General features: G+C 44.9%; 1 protein-coding gene across 1 annotated transcript in view; it reads left to right on the top strand.

Moving 5' to 3' along the window:
• The window catches only part of spata18 (spermatogenesis associated 18), a 168,704-nt gene that overhangs the window by 34,000 nt on the left and 110,595 nt on the right, over nucleotides 1-24,109 (top strand). Inside the window, exons 2-3 of the mRNA XM_068035463.1 lie at nucleotides 8,599-8,704; nucleotides 17,515-17,630. Of these exons, the coding sequence (XP_067891564.1) occupies nucleotides 8,599-8,704; nucleotides 17,515-17,630 (222 nt within the window). The remainder of the gene's footprint in view (nucleotides 1-8,598; nucleotides 8,705-17,514; nucleotides 17,631-24,109) is intronic.

The raw sequence follows: 24,109 nt of genomic DNA, 5'->3' as shown, positions 1-24,109 counted from the left end.
TGGAACCTTTCCCGCATCCAGGCAATTTTGGAATATTATAACCAATGGATCCACTATCTCTGCCACTTCCTTTAAGTCCCTAGGATGTAGGCCACCAGGCACTGGGGACTTGTCTGCCTTCAATCCCAATAGTTTGCTCAGTACTTTTTCCCTAGTGGTGGTGATTGTTCTAAGTTCCTCCCTTTCTATAACCATTTTTTTTATTCAGTCATGGATGTGGGCATCGATGGCTAGGCCAGCATATATTGCCCATCCCTAATTGCCCTTGAGAAGGTGGTGGTGAGCTGCCTTCTTGAACCGCTGCAGTCCATGTGGGATAGATACACCCACAGTGCTGTTGGGAAGGGAGTTCCAGGATTTTGACCCAGTGACAGTGAAGGAACGGCAATATAGTTCCAAGTCAGGATGGTGTGTGACTTGGAGGGGAACTTGCAGGTGGTGGTGATCCCATGCATTTGCTGTCCCTGTCTTTCTAGTTCATAGAGGTCACAGTTCGGAAGGTGCTGTCTAAGGAGCCGTGGTGCATTGCTGCAGTGCGTCTTGTAGATGGTACACACTGCTGCCACTATGTCGGTGGTGGAGGGAATGAATGTTTGAGGTTGGGGTGCTAATCAAGCGGGCTGCTTTGTCCTGGATGGTGTGGAGCTTCTTGAGTGTTGTTGGAGCTGCACCTTCCAGGCAAGTGGCGAGTATTCCATCACACTCCTGACTTGATGGTGGACAGGCTTTGGGGAGTCAGGAGATGAGTTACTCGTGGCAGGATTCCTAGCCTCTGACCTGCTCTTGTAGCCACGGTATTTATATGGCTACTCCAGTTCAGTTTCTGGTCAATGGTAGCAGCTAGGATGTTGATGGAGGGGGATTCAGTGATGGTAATGCCATTGAATGTCAAGGGGAGATGGTTAGATTCTCTCTTGTTGGAGCCTGGCACTTGTGTGGTGCGAATGTTACTTGCCACTTATCAGTCCAAGCTTGGATATTGTCCAGGTATTGCTGCATTTCTACACTGACTGCTTCAGTATCTGTGGAGTCACGAATGGTGCTGAACATTGTGCAATTATCAGCGAACATCCCCATTTCTGACCTTATGATTGAAGGAAGGTCATTGATGAAGCAGCTGAAGATGGTTGGGCCTAGGACACTACCCTGAGGAACTCCTACCATGATGTCCTGGAACTCAGATGATTGACCTCCAACAACCACAACCATCTTCCTTTGTGTTAGGTATGGCTCAACCAGCGGAGAGTTTTCCCCCGGATTCCCATTGACTCCAGTTTTGCTCCTTGATGCCACACTTTGTCAAATGCTACCTTGATGTCAAGGGCAGTCACTCTCACCTCACCTCTTGAGTTCAGCTCTTTTGTCCATGTTTGAACCAAGGCTGTGATGAGGTCAGGAGCTGAGTGGCCCTTGCGGAACCCAAACTGAGCATCACTGAGCAGGTTATTGCAAAGCGAGTGCTGCTTGATGGCACTGTTGATGACACCTTCCATCACTTTGCTGTTGATTGAGAGTAGACTGCTGGGGTGGTAATTGCTTTTTGTGAACAGGACATACCTGGGCAATTTTCCACATTGCAGGGTAGATGCCAGTGTTGTAGCTATACTGGAACAGCTTGGCTAGAGGCACCACAAGTTCTGGCGTACTATTGCCGGAATATTGACAGGACCCATAGCCTTTGCAGTATCCAGTGCCTTCAGTCGTTTCTTGATATCACACGGAGTGAATCGAATTGGCTGAAGTCTGGCATCTGTGATGCTGGGGACTTCAGGAGGAGGCTGAGATGGATCATCACTTCTGGCTGAAGATTGTTGTAAATGCTTCAGTCTTATCTTTCGCACTGATGGGCTTCCTCATCATTGAGGATGGGGATATTTGTGGAACCACCTCCTCCAGTTTGTTTGCCCACCATCATTCACAACTGGATGTGGCAGGACTGAAGAGCCTCGATCTGGTCCATTGGTTATGGGATCGCTTAGCTCTGTCTATTGCATGCTGTTTACGCAGTTTGACACGCAAGTAGTCCTGGGTTGTAGCTTCACCAGGTTGACACCTCATTTTGAGTTATGCCTGGTGCTGCTCCTGGCATGCCTTCTTGCATTCTTCATTGAATCAGGGTTGGTCTCCTGGCTTGATGGCAATGGTAGAGTGGGGATGCCGGGCCATGAGGTTACAGATTGTGGTTGAGGACAGTTCTGCTGTCGATGATGGTCCATAGCGCCTCATGGATGCCCAGTTTTGCATTGCTAGATCTGTTCGAAATCTATCCCATTTAGCACAGTGGTAGTGTCACACAACACAATGGACGGTATCCTCAATGTGAAACCTCTGCATTACCTGTTACTATTGGGATGGTACTAGTGTCCTCCACCATGAACACTGAGGCAAAATACTGATTTAGTGCCTCCACCATTTCTGTGCTCCCTTCTAATAACTCCCCAGTCCTTCCCTGGCCACTGCATCAAATTGAACCTGACTGTTCATCCATGCTGAGTTTCTGGTCCTGTATTCTCTCCATCACTTAGATCTCCTATATCCGCCTCTAACATCGACTGTCTATGGCCGGGATTTTATCTGGGCAACCGGGGTCTCGACTGCCGGCAACAGCCCTGCGTCATCATCTCTGGGGAAGGCCCACTGAGTTGTGCTAATTAGGACAGCGGTGGGCCTTCCCCAGGATCAAGGACCCTGGAGATGGAAGTCCCAACTGTTGAGAGCTGCCAGCCAATCGAGCAGGTAACTCTTTAACTGAGCAGTGCTACCACAGACGTGGCCACGCCAGTACTGGACTCAACTAAGACCCTAGAACCAGGCCACAGGTAAGTCAGGGCGAGAGGGGTTTTGTGGGATGGGGGTCGATGGGGGTATGGAGTGGGTTCGTCAACAAGGGCAGGTGGGTGGCTCTCAGTGGGGGCCTCCCCCCCTTTCTGAGGCTGGATCCCTTGTTCAGGCACTAAGTGCCTTTTAGTTTAGTTTAGTTTAGAGATACAGCACTGAAACAGGCCCTTCGGCCCACTGAGACTGTGCCGACCATCAACCACCCATTTATACTAATCCTACACTAATCCCATATTCCTACCACATCCCCACCTGTCCCTATATTTCCCTAACACCTACCTCTACTATGGGCAATTTATAATGGCCAATTTACCTATCAACCTGCAAGTCTTTTGGCTTGTGGGAGGAAACCGGAGCACCCGGAGAAAACCCACGCAGACACAGGGAGAACTTGCAAACTGCACACAGGCAGTTCCCAGAATTGAACCCGGATCGCTGGAGCTGTGAGGCTGCGGTGCTAACCACTGTGCCCCCCTCCCCCAGCCGCACAGCCGGCAAGAGACCCACACAGTTTTGCTTGGTGTGCTCCCTGTGCGACAACAGGCCTGCCTGCCACTGGGCTAATTCCAGCAGTGGCGGGATGAGGCCCTTAATTGGGTGAGAGCAGCGGTGGTGAGAGCGGGAACAGGTGAGCGGAGCCGGGAGATAAAAGGAGCTGAGGCCCGAGACCAGAAGCAGCAGTGAGAGCGGCGGCAGTGAGAGACGTTCTGTTCTGCGGACCTGCTTGACCAGCAAAAATCGAAGTGTGACGTCACAGGAGAGCTGGTAAGTGATTGGTGGGTATTTTTTCCGTGTCTCGTGTTTTTTTTGTAGTTTTGGCCAAGTGATTTAAATCAGGCGACGTCATTACAGGTTAAGAGTACACTTAAATTTAGTTCTTTTTTGAAATATTGAGATCCAAATTAATTAAATAGAATGGAGATGGCTGGGCAGGCGATGTGTTGCAGCTGTCGTATGTGGGATCTGGTGGACGCCGATGTGATCCACGGTGACCAATCTGCAGCAAGTGTTGACTGCTCGAGGAACTTCAGTTCATCAACTCTGAGCTGGAGTCTGAGCTGCGGACACTGCGACACATCAGGGAGGGGGAGAGTTACCTGGACACTGCGTTTCAGGAGACAATCACACCCCTCAGATTAACTACCTTGAATTCGGCCAGTGGTCAGGGACAGGAGGGTGTGACTGCGAGTGAGGCAGGTATGGGGATCCAGAATTTAGCTTTGGAGGAACCTCAGCCTGTGCCCTTATCCAATAGGTACGAGGCTCTTGCTCCCGGTGTGGACGAGGGCACAGGCTGTAGGGAGGATGAGCAAACTAACCACAGCACGGTGGTTCAGAGTGCCATTCAAGTGGGGGGAGAAAAGAGAAATGTGGTTGTGAGTAGGGGATAGCATAGTTAGGGGAGTAGATACTGTTCTCTGCAGCAAAGATAGAGAGTCCCGAAGGCTGTGTTGCCTACCTAGTGCCAAGGTTAAGGACATCTCTTCTGGGCTGGAGAGGAACTTGGAGTGGGAGGGAAAGGATCCAGTTGTTGTGGTCCACGTAGGTACCAATGACATAGGTAGGACTAGGAAAGAGATTCTGTTGAGGGATTATGAGCTGCTCGGGACCAAATTAAAAAGCAGAATCTCCGGATTACTACCTAAACCACGTGCAAATTGGCATTGGGTAAATAAGATTAGAGAGGTAAATGTGTGGCTCAAATTCTGGGTTCTGATTCATGGGACACTGGCACCAATACTGGGGAAAGAGAGCTGTTCCGTTGGGATGGGCTTCACTTGAACCATGCTGGGACCAGTGTCCTGGCGAATCGTATAACTAGGGTTGTAGATAAGGCTTTAAACTAAATAGTTGGGGGGGAGGGTTCAATTGAAAGTAAGTTTAAAAAGTCTAAAAGTAACGAGAGAGCGGAGGTGCAGGGTAGTGAAGGGGCATAGATTAATCAGAGAGCGACTGGAAGGGACAGAGAATACAAGCACAAGAGTACAGCAGAAATTCGAACCAGAGTTGGTAAAAATGGTTAAAAAGTCAAAGTTTAAGGCTCTTTATCTGAATGCACGTAGAATTTGTAACAAGATAGAGGAGCTGACGGCACAGATTGCTATCAAATCTTATTCATTTATTTCTGTCACTGAGACGTGGTTGCAGGATAACCAGGACTGGAATCTTAATGTTCAAGGATATTCGGCATTCCGGAAGAATAAGCAGAAAGGAAAAGGAGGTGGGGTAGCTTTGTTATTAAAGGAAGGGATCAGTGCAGTTGTGAGTAATGATATAGGTGTAATAGATAGTGATGTAGAATCGGTTTGGGTGGAAATAAGGAATAGCAAGTGAAAGAAAGCACGGGTGGGAGTAGTCTATAGGCCCCCGGAGAGTAGCCTCTCTGTAGGACAAGATATTAATCAGGAAATAATGGTGTGTAAGAAGGGCACTGCAATTATCATGGGTGATTTTAATCTGCATATAGACTGGACAAATCAAATTGGCAAGGGTAACATGGAAGACAAATTTGTAGAGTGCATCAGGGATTGTTACTCAGAGCAATATGTTGCAGAACCTACCAGGGAACAGGCTATTTTAGATTTGGTAATGTGTAATGAGGTAGGATTAATAAGAGATCTCGTAGTTAAGGATCCTCTAGGGGGAAGCGATCATAATATGATAGAATTTCAAATTCAGTTTGAGGGTGAGCAACTCAAGTCTCAAACCAGTGTCTTCAACATAAACAAGGGCAATTACAGAGGTATGAAGAAAGAGTTTTCTAATGTGAGCTGGGAAGATACAGACTACAGGGGAAGTCAGTAGATGAGCAGTGGCAGACTTTTAAGCAGATATTTCATAACACCTCAGCAAACATTTATTCCAGTCAGAAGGAAAGACTTGAAGAGAAAGATGAATCAACCATGGATAACAAAGGAAGTTAAGGAGAGTATCAAATCAAAAACAAAGGCGTACAATGCAGTGAAAACGAGTGGTAGGCCAGAGGATTGGGAACTTTTTAGAAACCAGCAGCGGATGACTAAAAAAGCTAATAAAGAGGGAATAAATTGATTGAGAGTAAATTGGCAAGAAATATAAAAACAAACAGGAAGAGCTTCTACAGGTATATTAAAAGGAAGAGAGTAGCTAAAGTAAGTGTGGGACCCTTAGAGGATGAGACTGGGGAATTAATAACAGGGAACAGGGAAATGGCAGATAATTTAAACCCGTATTTAGCATCGGTCTTCACGGTGGAGGACACTATAAACATCCCAACAATAATAGATAAGCAAGGTGTAAATGGGAGGGAGGAACTTCTAACAACCTCTATCACAAGGGAAAATGTGCTGGACAAACTGATGGGACTAAAGGCAGACAAGTTGCCAGGACCTGATGGCCTACATCCAAGGGTTTTAAAAGAAGTGGCTGCAGAGATAGTGAAGGCATTGGTCATAATATACCAAAACTCACTAGATTCCAGTAGGGTACCAGCAGATTGGAAAACCGCTAATGTGACACCCCTATTCAAGAAAGGAGGGAGACAGAAAGCAGGAAATTATAGACCAGTTAGTTTAACATCAGTCATTTGGAAAATGCTAGAGTCCATTATTATTAGTAAGGAAGAAATAGCAGGACATTTAGAAAAACATAATGCAATCAAACAGAGTCAACATGGTTTTATGAAAGGGAAATCACGTTTGACAAATTTGTTAGAGTTCTTTGAGGGTATAAGAGCAGTGTGGATAAAGGGGAACTGGTAGATGTAGTGTATTTGGATTTTCAGAAGGCATTTGATAAGGTGCCACACAAAGTTATTGCACAAAATAAGAGCTCAGGGGATTGGGGGTAATGTGTTGGCATGGATTGAGGATTGGCTAACACACAGAAGGCAGACAGTCAGGATCAATGGGTCTTTTTTAGGTTGGAAAGCCGTAACTAGTGGGGTACCACAAGGATCGGTCCTAGGGCCTCAACTATTTACTATCTATATTAATGACTTCGAGGAAGGGACAGATGTAAAAGTAGGTGGGAAGGCATGTTGTGATGAGGATACAAAGAATCTGCAAAGGGATATAGATAGGTTAAGTGAGTGGGCAAAAACTTGACAGATGGTGTTCAATGTGAGGTAATCAACTTTGGTAGGAAGAATAAAAAGGTAGATTATTTAGATGGAGAAAGACTACAAAATACTGCAGTACAGAGGGATCTGGGTGTTCTTGTGCATGAAACACAAAAGGTTAGCAACCAGGTGCAGCAAGTAATTAGGAAGGCAAACGGAATTTTGGCCTTTATTGCTATGGGGTTAGAGTTTAGAAATAGGGAAGTTCTGTTACAACTGTACAGTGTGTTGGTGAGGCCACACCTGGAGTACTGTGTACAGTTTTGATCCCCGTATTTAAGGAAGGATATACTAGCATTGGAGGCAGTTCAGAAAAGGTTCACTAGGCTGATTCCTGGGATGAAGGGGTTGTCTTATCAAGAACGGCTAAACAGGTTAGGCCTTTATTCATTGGAGTTCAGAAGAATGAGAGGTGATCTTATTGAAACATAACAGATTTTAAGGGGGCTTGACAGGATAGATGTTGAGAAGATGTTTCCACTAGTGGGGGAATCTCGAACTAGGGGACATAGTTACAGAATAAGGGGGCACACATTTAAAACTGAGATGCAAAGGAATTTCTTCTCTGAGGGTGGTGAATCTCTGGAATTCTCTACCTCAGAGTTGTGGAGGCTAGGTCACTAAATTGTATTTAAGGAGGAGGATTTTTGAAATCTCTGAGTCGAGGGTTAGGCAGAGCAGGCCCGAAAGAGGAGTTGAGGCCTAGGACAGATCAGCCATGATCTTATTGAATGGCGGGGCAGGCTTAATGTGGGTGGAGGCGGGAAGGTGGCCGTGTGACTCCCGCTGCCACCATCCCACTGATTTTGTGTTCTCTCGAAACCGCAGAGAGCATAAAATTCCCCCTTGCATCTGCTCATCAGCCCATCTGCTGCCCAAACCCTCATCCATGCCCTTGTTACTCCCAGACTCGACTATTCCAATGCTCTCCTGCCCATTATCCCATACTCAGCCCTCCATATCTTTCAGAGACAAAGCTCTGCCGCCTGTATCCATCCTTCATAGTGCTTCTCACCCATCATCCCTGTGCTTTTGACCTATATTAGCTCCTGGTCCCCAAAGCCTCAGATATAAAATTCTTATCCTTGTGTTCGGATCTCTTCATGGTCATGCCACTCACTGTCTCTGTATCCTCCTCAAACCCTATGTTCCTCTAATTTTGACTTCTTGGACATTGCCCACTCCCTTCACCCCACCTTTTGGATGCTGTGTCTTCAGCTATTTAGATCGCAAGCTCTAGAATTTGCTCCCTTAACCTCTCCATCTCCTTCGTCCATTTTAAGACCCTCCTTACCACTTCTTCAGCCACATTTGGTGACTGTACAAATGTCTCCTTCTTTGGCTTCTGTGATTTTTTTTTTGTATCTATTTATGCTTCTGTGAAGTGGCTTGTGATGCTTTCTACATTTAAAAGTGCTATATGAATGTTCAGCCATTTCCTGTCTGAGAGTGAAAAATAAATTCGGATTAGTCAGATTTCGAGAATTAACATTTATGGGAAAGTGTTGAGAGATTGCTTCCGGAAAACATGGGGATTTTTAGTTGGAAGAACTTCAATGTTAGTAAATCTGAAAAGTTCAGAGGTTATATCTAACTTTTTGTTTTATTCGATTGGATAACGTGAAGGGTACTTCATTTTTTCCTTTTGCCTGATTTCACAGGTCAATTCGTGTGATCAGAACTTGAATCGATGCTGTGAACTTATTGAACTGACCTCAAAAGTCCAAGGAGAATTATTCACCATCCTCAGTCTTGCAGCAAGTGAAGGTATCATATTTAAAATTTCAAAACTTATTTCTACATCTCTCTTTCACCATTTATGCCTTTAAAAATTAAGTCCCCTTCACATTCACTTTATTTACTGGGACTGCAGGCACCGAGTTCCCTTTTTTTGGCCATCAGTAGAAGAATTTATAGTTTTGGGGTGGGGGCGGGGGAGTTCTTTTCAATAGAGAGAAACTAGCTGATGGAAAATTATCCACAGCAGGTTCTAGGTTTTTTTTACTCTGACAGGCCTTTGTTCTTTAGCATTGTGAAAAGGAGTGGTTTGGATTTTTATTATTTAGTTTTTTTTAATGTTTGTATTTTTCTCCACTTTTGACCAGTGTCAGGCAGGCAGGTGAAGAAGGCTATGTTATAGAATTTGGGAAAGGACTAGTCCTACCATTTGTTTTTCTGCCTAAACTTTCGGGGTAATGGCCAATACGTTTGTAAAGTTGAGAGCTGAATTTTCGTTTGCGACTCCTGATCCTACCGTTGGGAGAAAATGTGGGTCAGGAGCTCGCATGTGCCGGAGTTGGGAGCAAGAGGGTGATTTTTGAGGAGGCAGCCAATTAAGTGACCGCCTCCAGGAGCCTTGTCCAATTAAGGACAGAGGGCAGGCTTCTGAGGCTGGAGGGCCAATAGGAGGCCATCCAGCACGAGACATTGTCAGCCCCACTGTCAGAGGTGGGAGTTGCCAATTTGTAGATGGGTGAAAGGGAAGGTGCCTCGAAATGGAGGTGCCCTCTGAGGACTTTTCAAAAACTTTAAAAATAAAAAGAGACCGCAGCTGCCAGGCCATCATCGTGGAGGGGCAACCCCTTCCACAGGGAGACTTGTGGTCGCTGCTGTGGCCATCTTGCACTCATTGCCACAGTTGGGAGGGTTTAAAAATGATAAATAAAGCACTAGCCCACCCCCACAACCATCGGACGCCGGGAGGCCACCTCCATTCCAAACGGCATCTGTACGCTGCCCTTAATAGGCCCATTCAGGGGTTTAGTTCGTTACACACTTGCGGGTGTGTAGCCATTCCCCGCCCCCCCGCAACCTCACCAACACAATCAGGCTCTTCAAAAATGGCCCAAGGTGAGTCCATGCCAGCAAGTTGGCAGGCTGGCTGGTGGTGGGAAATTCCGGCCTGCCCACTTCCGGTGCTGCAGCCGTTCAAAAATTTGGCCCTGATTGGTTTTTGGCTCGCTGGAGTGCAACTCTGCATTTGCTGCAGTATTACTTCATTATGAATGATTGTAGGTAGGTGATAGCAGGTAGAGGAACAGTGAGCCACAGGGGTAGATATTTCAGCATTCATTTAACTGGATAGAAGACTGCAATCCTCCCTGCCTGATTTTACTATATTTACTGCACTTGGGCTCAAGACCAGGATAATCTACACTACAATCTGTACAAGATGGTATCTGCATTTTTATTCTAAAATTAAGGACTTTGAAATTGTGTCATCTACACACTTAAGTTTGCAGATGACAAAACTTGGAAGTATTATGAATTATGAGGAGGATAGTGAAAGACTTCAAGAGGACATAAACAGGCTGGTGGAATGGGTGGACACAGGCTGGACACATGGCAGATGAAACTTAATGCATAGAAATGTGAAGTGATACATTTTTGTAGGAAGAACAAGGAGTGGGAATATAAACTAAAGGATTCAGTTCTAAAGGGGGTGCAGAAACAGAGAGACTGGGGGTATCTGTGCACAAATCATTTGAAGGTGACAGGGCAGGTTGAGAAAGGCATACGGGATCCTGGGCTTTGTAAATAGAGGCATGGAGTATAAAAGCAAAGAAGTTACAATGAACCTTTTTGGAAAACTCTGGTTCGGCCTCAACTGGAGTATTGTGTACAATTCTAGGCACCATACTTTAAGAAGGATGTGAAGACTTTGGAGAAGGTACAGAAAAGATTCACAGGAATGTTTCCAGGAATGAGGGAGTTCAGTTATGCGGATAGATTGGAGAAGTTGGGATTATTCTTCTTTAAAGAAGAGAAGGTTGAGAGGAATTGTTCATTGGGCAGAGAACCAGAGGACACTGATTTAAAATGATTGACTCATGTTGCTGTTGCTTCTTTTGTCAGTCACTTATGGCACAGAAGGAGGCCATTTGGTCCATCGAGTCCATGCCAGCTCTCCGTGGAGCAGTCCAGCCAGTCCCACTCCCCCACTCAATCCTCCTAACCCTGCAAGTTTATTTCCTTCAAGTGCCCAACCAATTTCCCAATTAAATCTACATCCTGTTGCAGGCAGTTTGTATTATCCTCACTGTTTGCTATTCCTCCAAGTTTGGTATCATCGGTAAATTTTGAAATTTTACTCTGTATTTCCATGATCCAAGTCATTTATATATAGCAAACAAAGTAGTGGTCCTAGCACTGACCCTTGGGGAACACCACTGTTTACCATCCTCCAGTCTGAAAAAAAAAAAATTTACCACAACTTGCCGTTTCTCTCCTTAAGCCAATTTTTTTACCCAATTGGACTCTGACCCTCCTATTCCATGAGCCTCAATTTTGTTAACCAACCTTTTATGTGGCACTTTGTCAAAGGCTTTCTTAAAATCCGTGTGGACAACATCCACTGCATTCTCCACATCAACCTTCTCTGTTACTTCATCAGAACTTTAATTAGATTAGTCAAGCATGATCTGCCTTTCACAAATCCGTGCTGGCTCTCCTTAATTAACTCAAACCACACCAACTGTCTGATTTTTTTTTTTTCCCCCCCTGATAATTGTTTCTAAAACCTTGCCCACCATTGATGTTAAACTAACTGGCCTGTAGTTGCTAGGACTGTTCTTGCAACCTTTCTTGAATAAGGGTGTCACATTTGCCACTCTCCAATCTTCTGGCACCTCCCCCATATCCAGGGAAGACTGGAAGATTATGGCAAGTCCTTCTGCTATCTCCATCCCCACTTCCTTTAGCAAACTGGGATGCAAACCATCTGGACCAGGTGTCTTATCTACCCTAAGCATAACAGCAAGTGGTTAGGATATGGAATGCATGACCTGAGAGGGTGGCGGAGGCAGATTAAATTATGGCTTTCAAAAGGGCATTGAATAAGCACCTAAAAATAAAAAGAAATTGTCGGGTTACATCGAAAGGGCAGGGGAGTGGGACTAGCTGAATTTCTCTTGCAGAGAGCTGGTATGGCCTCCTTCTGTGCTGTAACCATTCTGTGATTCCATGGTGGCGACAAACAGGTTTCTAGTTGAGCGCCGCTTGTTCTACAACATGTAGACATGGTTTTCCTGAATGCAGCTGGCTGCCTCAGGGCAACCAATATTACAGAAGCAGCCTCACTAACAGGTGTCATGCCCCATATTTGCATATGCAAAAGTACTAACTCCTGTTCGATGTGCAGCCCTGAACGTCTATTGCCAATATATCAGTATAAGTGGCTGGCACGCTTCTACATCGTAATGAACCTGTGCTTCCAGCTCGCCTTATTGGAGGCTTAGACGATTGTTTGTTTGTTTAGTGCTCAAAATCGCCACAGTGCCAGTGAATGTTTAGGCCAAGAAACCTAAAATTTTATAGCAGTTGTTATATCATCCATAAAGTGCTGGGAACTAATTATAGAGTCATAGAGCACAGAAACAAGCCCTTCGTCCCATCGTGTCCGTGCCGGCCATCAAGCACTAATCTATTCTAATCCCATTTTCCAACACTTGGCCCGTAGCCTTGTATGCTACAGCGTTTCAAGTGCTCATCTAAATACTTCTTAAATGTTGTGAGGGTTCCTGCCTCTGCCACCCCTTCAGGCAGTGTGTTCCAGATTCCAACCACCCTCTGGGTGAAAATTTTTTTCCTCAAATCCCCTCTAAACCTCCTGCCCCTTACCTTAAATCTATGCCCCCTGGTTATTGACACTTCGCTAAGGGAAAAAGTTTCTTCCTATCTATGCCCTGCATAATTTTGTAGACCTCAATCAAGTCCACCCTCAGCCTTCTCTGCTCCAAGGAAAACAACCATACCCTATCCAGTCTCTCTTCATAGCTGAAATGCTCCAGCCCAGGTAACATCCTGATGAATCTCCTCTGTACCCTCTCCAGTGCAATCACATCCTTCCTGTAGTGTGGCGACCAGAACTGTACACCCTATTCCAGCTGTGGCCTAACTAGCATTTTATACAGCTCCATCATAACCTCCCTGCTCTTATATTCTATGCCTCGACTAATAAAGGCAAATATCCCATATGCCTTCCTAACCACCTTATCTACCTGTGCTGCTGTCTTCAGTGATCTATGGACAAGTACACCAAGGTCCCTCTGTACTTCCTAGGGTCCTACCATCCATTGTATATTACTGTGCCTTGTTTGTCCTCCCTAGATGCAAAGCCTCACACTTCTCAGGATTAAATTCCATTTGCCACTGCTCCGCCCATCTTACTAGCCCATTTGTATCGTCCTGTAATCTAAGGCTTTCCTCCTTACTATTTACGACACCACCAATTTTCGTGTCATCTGCAAACTTACTGATCATAACCCCTATATTCACGTCTAAATCATTAATGTACACTACAAACAGGGATCCAGCACCGATCCCTGTGGTACACCACTGGTCTCTGGCTTCCACTCGCAAAAACAACCCTCGACCATCACCCTCTGCCTCCTGCCACTAAGCCAATTTTGGATCCAATTTGCCAAATTACCCTGGATCCCATGGGCTCTTACCTTCTTAACCAATCTCCCATGACAGACCTTATCAAAAGCCTTACTGAAGTCCATGTAGACTACATCAACTGCTTTCCCTCATCTACACACCTAGTCACCCCCTCAAAATTCAATCAAATTTGTTGGACATGATCTCCCCCGACAAAGCCGTGCTGACTATCCTTGATTAATCCCTGCCCCTCCAAGTGGGGATTAATCCAGTCCCTCAGAATTTTTTCCAATAGTTTCCCTACCACTGATGTTAGACTTACAGGCCTGTAATTACCTGGTTTATCCCTACTACCCTTCTTGAATAATGGTACCACATTCACTGTCCTCCAATCCTCTGGTACCTCTCCTGTGACCAGAGAGGATTTGAAAATTTGTGTCCGAGCCCCTGCAATCTCGTCCCTTGCCTCACATAGCAGCCTGGGATACATCTCATCTGGGCCTGGGGATTTATCCACTTTTAAGCCCACTAAAACCACTAATACCTCCTCCCTTTCAATGCTAATTTGTTCAAGTATATCACAATCTCCCTCCTTGATCTCTACACCTACATTGTCTTTCTTTATCGTGAACACGGATGAAAAGAAATCATTTTAAAAACTCACCTATGTCCTCTGGCTCCACACAGATTGCCACTTTGGTCTCTAATGGGCCCTACTCTTTCACTGGTTATCCCCTCTTGCCCTTAATCTAAAACGCCTTGGGATTTTCCTTTATCTTGCCCGCCAGTGTTTTTTCATGCCCCTTCTTCGCTCTCCTAATGATTTTTTAAGTACCCACCCCCCCCCCCCCTACACTTTCTATACTCCTCTAGGGCCTCCACTGTTTTCAGCCCTCTGAATCGGCCGTAAGCCTCCTTTTTTTTTTTCCTTATCCAATCCTCTATATCCCTTGACATCCAGGTTTCCCTGGATGTGTTAGTCCTACCCTTCACCTTTTATTGGGAACATGTTGGCCCTGCACTCTCTCTCTATTTCCTTTTTGAATGACTCCCACTGGTCTGATGGAGACTTTCCTACAAGTAGCTGCTCCCAGTCCACTTTGGCCAGATCCTGTTTTATCATATTGAAATCGGCCTTCCCCCAATTCAGTACCTTTATTTCCGGTCCATCTTTGTCCTTTCCCATAACTATCTTAAATCTTAAAATTATGGTTACTATCCCTGAAATGCTCCCCCACTGATGCTTCCACCACTTGTCCGGTTTCATTCCCTAAGCTTAGGTCCAGTACCACCCCTTCTCTTGTAGGACTTTCTACATGCTGGCTCGAAAAGCTCTCCTGTATGCATTTTAAGAATTCTGCCCCCTTTAAGCCTTTTGCACTAAGACTACCCCGGTTGATATTGGGGAAGTTGAAATCCCCTACTGTTATTACCCTATTATTTTTACACCTTTCTGAGATTTGCCTACATGTCTGCTCCTCTATCTCTCTCTGATTGTTTGGTGGGGGGGGCGGCGAAGTACCCTCCCAGCCAAGTGATTGCCCCCTTTTTGTTTTTAAATTCTACCCATATGGCCTCATTTGAGGAACTTTCTAAGATATCATCCCTCCTTAACTGCAGTAATTGACTCCTTGATCAATAGTGCAATGTCACCTCCTCTTTTACATTCCCTCCACCACCCTCCCTCCACTCCCCTGCTGCCGTCATGCCTGAAGATTCTATATCCTGCAATATTGAGCTGCCAGTCCTGCCCTTCCCTCAACCATGTCTCTATGATAGCAATAATATCATATTCCCATGTGTTCATCAACACTCTCAATTCATCTGCCTTTCGTGTAAGGCTCCTTGCATTAAAATAGATGCAATCCAGCCTTGCATTATTCGCTTGTGCCTTAACAGGTCTATATTTGCTCTGCCCTCCAGACTGACTTGGTTTCTCTTCTATATTTGGCTGTGCATCACCCCCTACTGTACCTCCACTCTGTATCCCATCCCCCTGCCAAATTAGTTTAAACCCCCCGCCCCAACAGCACTCGCAAACCTCCCTGCAAGGATGTTTGTCCCATTCTGGTTCAGTTGCAACCCGTCTGACTTGTACAGGTCCCACCTTTGCCAGAAACAGATCCAGGAAACTAAAGCCCTCCCTCCTGCACCATCTCTTCAGCCACGCATTCATCTGCTCTATCCTCCTTTTCCTATACTCACTAGCACGTGGCACCGGGAGTAATCCAGAGATTACAATCTTTGAGGTCCTGCTTTTTAATCTGCTACCTAGCTCCCTAAATCCTTGTTGCAGGACCTCATCCCTCTTTCTACCTATGTCATTGGTACCAATGTGAACCAGGACCTCTGACTGTTCACCCTCCCCCTTTAGAATGTGCTGCAGCCATTCCGTGACATCCTTGACCCTAGATCCAGGGAGGCAACATACCATTCTGGAGTCACGTTTACGGCCACAGAAACGCCTATCTGTACCCCTTACGATAGAATCCCCCATCACTAGCTCTCCCACTTTTTTCCCCCCCTCCTGTGCAGCTGAGCCACCCGTAGTGCTAAGGACTTGGCTCTTGCTGCATTCCCCTGAGAAGCTATCTCCCCCAACAGTATCCAAAGCGGAAAATCTGTTAGAGAGAGAGATGGACCCGGGGACTCCTGCATTACCTGCCTAGTTCTTCTACTCTGCCTGGTGGTCACCCATTCCCTTTCTGCCTGAGCAGTCTTTACCTGCGGTGTGACCACCTCCCTGTACGTGTTATCCGTGATGATCTCAGTCTCGCGGATACAGTGTCCTCAGCTGCTGCTGCTCCAGATCCGAAACAGGGATTTCGAGTAGCTGCAGCTGGAGACATTTCCTGCACATGTGTTCGCCCCGGACACTGGGAGAACCCCTGATTTCCCACATTGCACAGGAGGAGCACTCCACGCTGCCCTGCCATGACATACCCTTAATTTACTCACAAATTAGAGATTATTTACACTAGGGACCTTGATTCTCTTAAAAAAAAAACATTACTTACTATATTAAAAAAAACCGTAGCCCTTACCTTCCTCTTTACTTCATTTACTAACCCAGCTATTTACTGATACTCACTCCCTAACAGCAGTTACTCACCAGCCAATCACCTTGCAGCTTTCCTGTGATGTCACTGTTCGCTTTGCTTTCAAACTCTGTGCCTGGACTCCTCTTTGCTGCTCTCCCGGAAGGTAAGTGCAATCCTTGGGCTCTATTTATCGGCTCCCTGCTCAGTGTTCTTCCCGCAGGCCTGCTCCTCTCCTGGAAGGTAGGAACTAACTGTTATGTGTATGTGTTCTGGGTGGGGGGGCGGTGGGGAAGTGTACATTCATGGCTGCACTGGAGAGTCATGTGATGTATAACAGGACACCAGCCCGGGGCAGTCCGATACCATGGGGCATGGAAGCTGAATGGAATAAAGAAAGACTCTAGCCTTTCCCAGGCTAAAGTGTGATTATTTCTAACATTTGGGAAGCAGAAAATAACCAGAAGACATAATAGTAGTTCTACCAGTTGCTTGCCAAATTCACAGGGAAATGGCTGAAATGGTGGTTTTCAGCCCTGTGGAATTTCAGCTCCAAGATCTTCTTGCACAGGGGTTGACGATGTGGTACAGCCTTCCCAGGGAGGCTATGCAAATGGAGGATGTTCTCAATGACAAGTGTAACCTTTTGAGACTGACCTTGTGGGTGGAAATGGCTTTTCTGGTGTTCTTGGAGACTTGGGAGCGATTGGTGAGTATGTGTAGTAATGTTTCATTGATAATCGTTGTGTCCTGAAACTTGCTTTATTTTATTGCCTTAGAGTGTGCACAAGGTTGTGCTTTCCAATGATCAAGCTGAGTCTTGATCGGTTTCACAGGCTTTTCTCCCTTTTTGTATGTTAATGCTCATTCATGAGGAAGTGAAGGAAGCTTGTCCCAGTGATGTCAGACAGGAAGAACATGTCCATGTCCATGTCCATCCACCTTTGATGTAAATGGGGCTGCTCCAGAGTGGGAGTTCTTGTCTGAGAATAAAGAAACACAATATTCTTCTTTCTTTTTTGTTAATAAAACTGACAAAGGAATATGTTCCAAATCAGTCAGCACACATTGCAATTCCATCAAACACATCAAAGGCTAGCATTGAATAAGTACTTAAACAATTGCCTTTACCTTATTTTTACTTTTTTTTGTTAAAAGGTGGTGTTTATTCTGGTGTTGATACTATCAAATCCCGCTTCCTGCCGTGGCTTGGGTCTAGCTTTACTGTCATTACCTCAGGGGTGACATCTGACACCAGCCTTACACTCATACAGGTATGTGAATATATAACCTGAGTGACTCCTGTTAATTGCATTTAAAAATGAGCCCAGAACTTAACTTCCACTAGTCAGCAAAAAGAGGTTTTGCTTTAGCAGGGCATCTCAAGGTGCCTGTTGCTAATTAGACTTGATCTCTGCACCCTTCAGCTTAAAACATTTCACCCACAAAGTTGCTGAAAGTGCGATCTGATAATAGCACAGTGAGGGAAACTGCATCTGGGACCCAAGTGAGAGCAACCAACAGGATATTTCCTTAACCAATCAGATTTAAGAATTGAGAGATAAACAGTGGAAGGACTGAGAAGGAGGGTGAATTAGAATGGGTCAATTCAATATTAAATCAGGTCCAGAAAGAGAAATAAGGAGAGGGAAAGAAAGATTGGATTGAGAGAAAAAGGTAAAAAGGCAAAGTAAGAAAAAAAAATTAAAATGTGTTATTTTTTTTAAAAACTCCATGAAAAATTCAAAACCTGAAGGAATACTTGTTCATTTCAGTGACAGAGATGGTGATTGGCAGTAATTAACAGTTATCACATTTTAAAAGGGTGCTTGCACTACTAATTAGTAGCCCCAATAACCTATGGTGGTTTAGTTTGTATCTACTGCACAAATGCAGCAACTTCATGATATTCATGGGGAGGCGACGGAGAAGTGGTAATATCACTAGACTAGTAACCCAGAGCCTAATGGGTTCAAATCCCACCACGGCAGAGGGTGGAATTTGAATTCAATTAATAAATCTAGAATTAAAAAGCAATCTAGTGGTGACATGAAACCATTGTCGATTTTTTGTAAACACCCATCTGGTTCACTAATGTCCTTTTTCAGGGAAGGAAATCTGCTGTCCTTATCTGGTCTGGCCTACATCTGACACCAGACCCACAGCAATGTGATTGACTCTTAACTACCCTCTGTGGCTTAACAAGCCACTCAGTTATATCAAACTGCTACAAAGTCTAAGAAATGGAATGAAACCAGACGGAGCACCCCTGCATCGACCTAGGCACCGGAAACGACAACAGCAAATCCAGCCCTGTCAACCCTGCAAATTCCTCCTTCCTAACATCTGGAGGTTTGTGCCACAATTGGGAGAGTTGTCCTACAAGCTAGTCAAGCAACAGCCTGACATAGTCATAATCACAGAATCATACTTTACAATGTCCCAGATACCACCATCAACATCCCTGGGTATGTCCTGTTCCACCAGCAGGACAGGCCCAGCAGAGGTGATGGCACAGTGGGAAACAGTCAGGAGGTAGTCCTCAACATTTTCTCTGGACCTCATGAAGTCTCATAGCATCAGGGCAAAGAAACCTCCTGCTGATTACCACCTGCTGCCCCCTTCAGCTAATGAATCAGTGCTTCTCCATGTTAAACACCAATTGGAAGAAGCACTGAGGGTGGCAAGGGCACAGAATGTACTCTGGGTGGGGGACTTCAATGTCCATCACCAAGAGTGGCTCAGTAGCACCACTACTGACTGAGCTGGCCGAGTCCGAAAGGACATAGCTGTTAGTTTGGGTTTTTGTCAGGTGGTGAGGGAACCAACAAGAGGGAAAAACCTACTTGGCCTTGTCCTCACCAATCTGCCTGTCACGGATGTATCTGTCCATGACAGTAATGGTAGGAGTCACCACCACACAGTCCTTGTGGAGACGCAGTCCCGTCCTCACATTGAGGGTACCCACCATTGTGTTATGTAGCATTACCACCGAGCTAAATGGAATATATTTCAAACCGATCTAGCAACTCAAAACTGGGCATCCCTGAGGCGCTGTAGGCCATCTGCAGCAGCAGAATTGTATTCAACCACTATCTGTAACTTCATGGTGCAGCATATCTCCCCCTCTACCATTACCATCTAATCAGGGGACCAACCCTGGTTCAAAGAAGACTAAGAGGGCATGCCAGGAGCAGCATCAGACATACCTAACAAGGAGGTGTCAACTTGGTGAAGCTACAACACAGGACTACTTTCATGCCAAACAGTAGAAGCAGCATGTAATAGACAGGGCTAAGCGATCTCACAACCAATGGATCAGATCTAAGATCTGCAGTCCTGCCACATCCAGTTGTGAATGTAGGTGGACAATTAAACAACTAACAGGAGGAGGAGGCTCCACACATATCCCCATCCTCAATGATGGGAGAGTTCGGCACATCAGTACAAAAAACAAGGTTGAAGCATTTTCATCCCTCTTCAGCCAGAAGTGCCGTGTGGATGATCCATTGCAGCCTCCTCCTGAAGCCTCCAGCATCACAGATGCCAGTCTTCAGCCAATCCGATTTACTCAACGTGATATCAAGAAACGGTTGAAGGCACTGGATACTGCAAGGGCTATGGGCCCTGACAACAATCGGGCAATAGTACTTAAGACTTGTGCTCCAGAACTAGCTGTGTCCCTAGCCAAGCTGTTCCAGTACAGCTGCAACCCTGGCATCTACTTGGCAATGTGGAAAATTACCCAGGTGTGGCCTGTGCACAAAAAGCAGGACAATTACCATCCTATCAGTCTACTGCTGATCGTCAGCAAAGTGATGGAAGGTGTCGTCAACAGAGCTATCAAGCGGCACTTGCTCAGCAATAACCTGCTCACAGATGCTCAGTTTGGGTTCCGCCAGGGCCACTCCGCTCCTGACCTCATTATAGCCTGGGTCCAAACATGGACAAAAGAGCTAAACAGTAGAAGTGAGGTGAGAGTGACTGCCCTTGACATCAAGGCGGCATTTGACTGAGTATGGCATCAAGGAGCCCTAGCAAAAACTGAGGTCATTGGGAATCGGGGAAAACTCTTTGCTGGTTGGAGTCATACCTAGCACAAAGGAAGATGGCTGTGGTTACAAATAGTCATTTAATAGAACAGAACTTGAGTATTGCTGAAAATAGAGACGTGTTGTCGAAGCTTTTCATCTTGCACTCATCAGAAAATCGCAAGAATAAGCAATGTAAGGCAAAACAACAAATTATACTGCATGAGAAGAGAGTACTGATTGGTAGAGGCATTGCCATGGCGAATGCACCAGTTTATGGTGACTGACAGTTAACTGCCAAACTTTGTTTAAAATTTAAACCAGGCAGCTTGACTCTGATCAAGGCATTGCCCTGAGAAATGAACAGCGAATAGCTGTCACTTACTTTGTTCAGCTGAAACAGGCGCAATGTTTGTACATATTCTTTGTCTGCAAAGAACAGGGCCTTTTGTATTTATATATGTAGCCTCCAGTATGCACAAATGTGCCACACTGCGAGCGCAACTGACGATCTTAAATTTGTTGTCAGTGTAATTCTTAGCACACTGTGGATTATTTAGCAAATGTTGTCCAATCGTGGAATCACATCTAATGTTGGACACTGTTTTGAGTTTTGCAAGCACGGGCTGGTTGGGTACGGCCTGTACCTTGCCAGTTGCGAACAGCAGAAGGGACATGTTGTTTGATAGGATCCGCCAGTCTTTGGGACATACGACCTATATACCTAGCATCACACTGGCATTGAAATTCATATATCACATCACTCATTTGTGTGATAGGCAGGATGTCTTTTTGGCTTGATGGTAGCATTCTTTTGGTGGTGGACACCACATGTGTTGCTACTGCATAGTAGCAGCATGAAACAGCTAGCTTTATCTCTTGCTCAAATTTTTGCGATACATTACCCTTCCAGGATAATTTGAGGTAGACTGGGCACTTTTCAGGGCCGAAAATGATGGTCTGAGGCCCATTCATAAGTGTGCGTGATATACAGTGAGAAATGATCTGATCAGGGTAGCCATTGTCACGCAGGATGTCTTTGATTCGCCCTATTTCAGCATCAAGCTTGCATGGTGAGCAAATGACTCGCGCCCTATATATGAGGTTGCCGATAAGACCAATCTTATAGCATGTGGAACTGTAAGAATCCCAACGCATGTATTGACCAGTGAAGGTAGATTTGCGGTAGACTGTGGTAGAGAACCACTTAACAGATTTCTCAACTAGTACGTCAAGGAAAGGGAGCTCGTTTGACTGCTGTATTTCAAAGGTGAATTTGAGTGCAGGATGGAGTTCATTAAGACGTGTAAGGAAATTATTGCAAAAAGCTGCAGATTCAAATATAGCAAATGTATCATCTACTTATCGGAAATATATTAGGTATTAGATTAGGTGTCATTGCGCAAAGGTGGGAGGCAGATCAGAAAATTGGACAGAATATAAAAAACAGCAAAGAAGGACTAAAAGAGTGATAATGAAGGTAAAATTAGAGTATGAGAGAAAGCCAGCTCGAAATATAAAGACTGATATTGAGTTTCTATAAATATTTAAAGATAAGTTAGCAAAGTGAGTGTTGGTCCTATAAAAAAGTGAGTCTGGGGAATTAATAATGGATAATAAGGAGATGGCAGATGAATTGAACAGATATTTTGCATTGATCTTCACTATTGAGGATACAAGTAACATCCCAGTATTAGCTGTAAGTCAGGAAATGGAAGGGAGGGAGGAACTCAGGAAAATTACAATCACCAGGGAAGTGGTACTGAATAAATTGTTGGAGCTGTGGGCTGACAAGTCTCCGGGTCCTGATGGGCTTTATCCTAGGATGTTAAAAGAAGTGGCTAGTGAGATAGTTGATGCGTTAGTTTTAATTTTCCAAAATTCCCTAGGTTCGGGAAGGTTCCTTTAGATTGGAAAGTAGCGAATGTAACTCCTTTATTCAAAAAGGGAGGGAGACAGAAAGTAGGAAACTACAGGCCATTCAGCTTAGCTTCTAACATTTTCCCTAAGACAGATGTTATGATGAAGACGTTCTAGCAGAGCATTTAGAAAAATTCAAGGTAATCGGGCAGAGTCATCATGGTTTTGTGAAAGGGAAATCATGTTTAACCAATTTATTAGAGTTCTTTGAGGGAGTTACATGTGCTGTGGATGAAGGGGAACCAGTGGATGTATTGTACTTGGATTTCCAGAAGGCATTTGATAAGGTGCCACATCAAAGATTATTGTAGAAAATAAAAGCTCATGGTGCAGGGGATAACATAGTGGCATGGACAGAAGATTGGTTAGCTAACAGGAAACAGAGAGTAGGCATATATGGGTCATTTTCTGGTTGGCAAGATGTAACGAGTGGTGTGCCACAGGGATCTGTGCTGGGGCCTCAACTTTTTACCATTTATATAAATGAAGGGATCGAAGGTATGGTTGCTAAATTTGCTGATCACACAAGATAGATCGGAAAGTAAGTTGTGAAGAGGACATAAGGAGGCTACAAAGGGATATAGATAGGTCAAGTGAGTGGGCAAAAACCTGGCAAATGGAGTATAATGTGGGAAAGTGTGAAATTATCCACTTTGGCAGGAAGAATAAAAAAGAAGCATATTATCTAAATGGTGAGAGATTGCAGAACTCTGAGATGCAGAGGCATATGGGTGTCCTAGTGCATGAATCGCAAAAGGTTAGTATGCAGGTACAGCATGTAATTAGGAAAGCTAATAGAATGTTATCGCTTATTGTGAGGGGAATTGAATACAAAAGTAGGGAGGTTATGCTTCAGCTATACTGGGCATTGGTGAGACTACATCTGGAGTACTGTGTACAGTACTGATTTCCTTATTTAAGGAAGGATATAAATGTGTTGGAAGCAGTACAGAGAAAGTTTACTAGACTAATACCTGGAATGGGTGGGCTATCTTACGAGGAAAGATTGGACAGGCTAAGCTTGTATCTGCTGGAATTTAGAAAAGTAAGAGGTGACTTGATTGAAACATATAAGATTCTGAGGGGTCTTGACAGGGTGGATGTGGAAAGGATGTTTCCCCTTGTGGTAGAATCTGAAACTATTTAAAAATATAAACTGTTTAAAAATAAGGGGTCACTCATTTAAGGCAGAGATGAGGAGAAATATTTTTCTCTGAGGGTCGTGAGTCTTTGGAATTCTCTTCCTCAAAAGGCGGTGGAAGCAGAGTCTTTGAATATTTTTAAGGCAGAGGTAGATAGATTCTTGATAAGCAAGGGGGTAGGTGGAAATGTGGAGCAATCAGTTCAGCCATGAACTTATTGAATGGTGGAGCAAGCTCGAGGGGTCGAGTGGCTTACTCCTGCTCATAATTCGTATGTTCATATTCCCTCAAAGACATGTCTCTCATGGAACCCAACAAAGATGTTTGCGAGAGCTGGGCCTAGAGGGGATCTCATGGCAACACCATCTATTTGGGCATGTCGTTAAAACTGAACTCAACTGTGCGAGTTGCCGAGTTCATAAGTTCAATGAATACTGATTCACGCAATGGTGGTGGGTCTAGATAGCCATGATATAGTGCTGCAGCACAAATATCTATGGCTTCCTTAAGTGGTACATTGGTGAATAGGCTAGCAATGTCAAATGAGCACATGGACACGGCATTGCTATAGATATGCAAGTCCTATATGGTCTTCGCAAATGTGAGGGAATCCTTCACCGTGTGTGTGGAGAACTTGCTCAAAACTGGTTGTAACAATTT

The sequence above is a fragment of the Heterodontus francisci genome, chromosome 1 (assembly GCF_036365525.1).
Source record: "Heterodontus francisci isolate sHetFra1 chromosome 1, sHetFra1.hap1, whole genome shotgun sequence".
In the NCBI taxonomy this organism is placed as follows: domain Eukaryota; kingdom Metazoa; phylum Chordata; class Chondrichthyes; order Heterodontiformes; family Heterodontidae; genus Heterodontus; species Heterodontus francisci.
The sequence above is the reverse complement of the archived record's forward strand: the minus strand, read 5'-3'. Positions and strand labels throughout refer to the sequence as shown.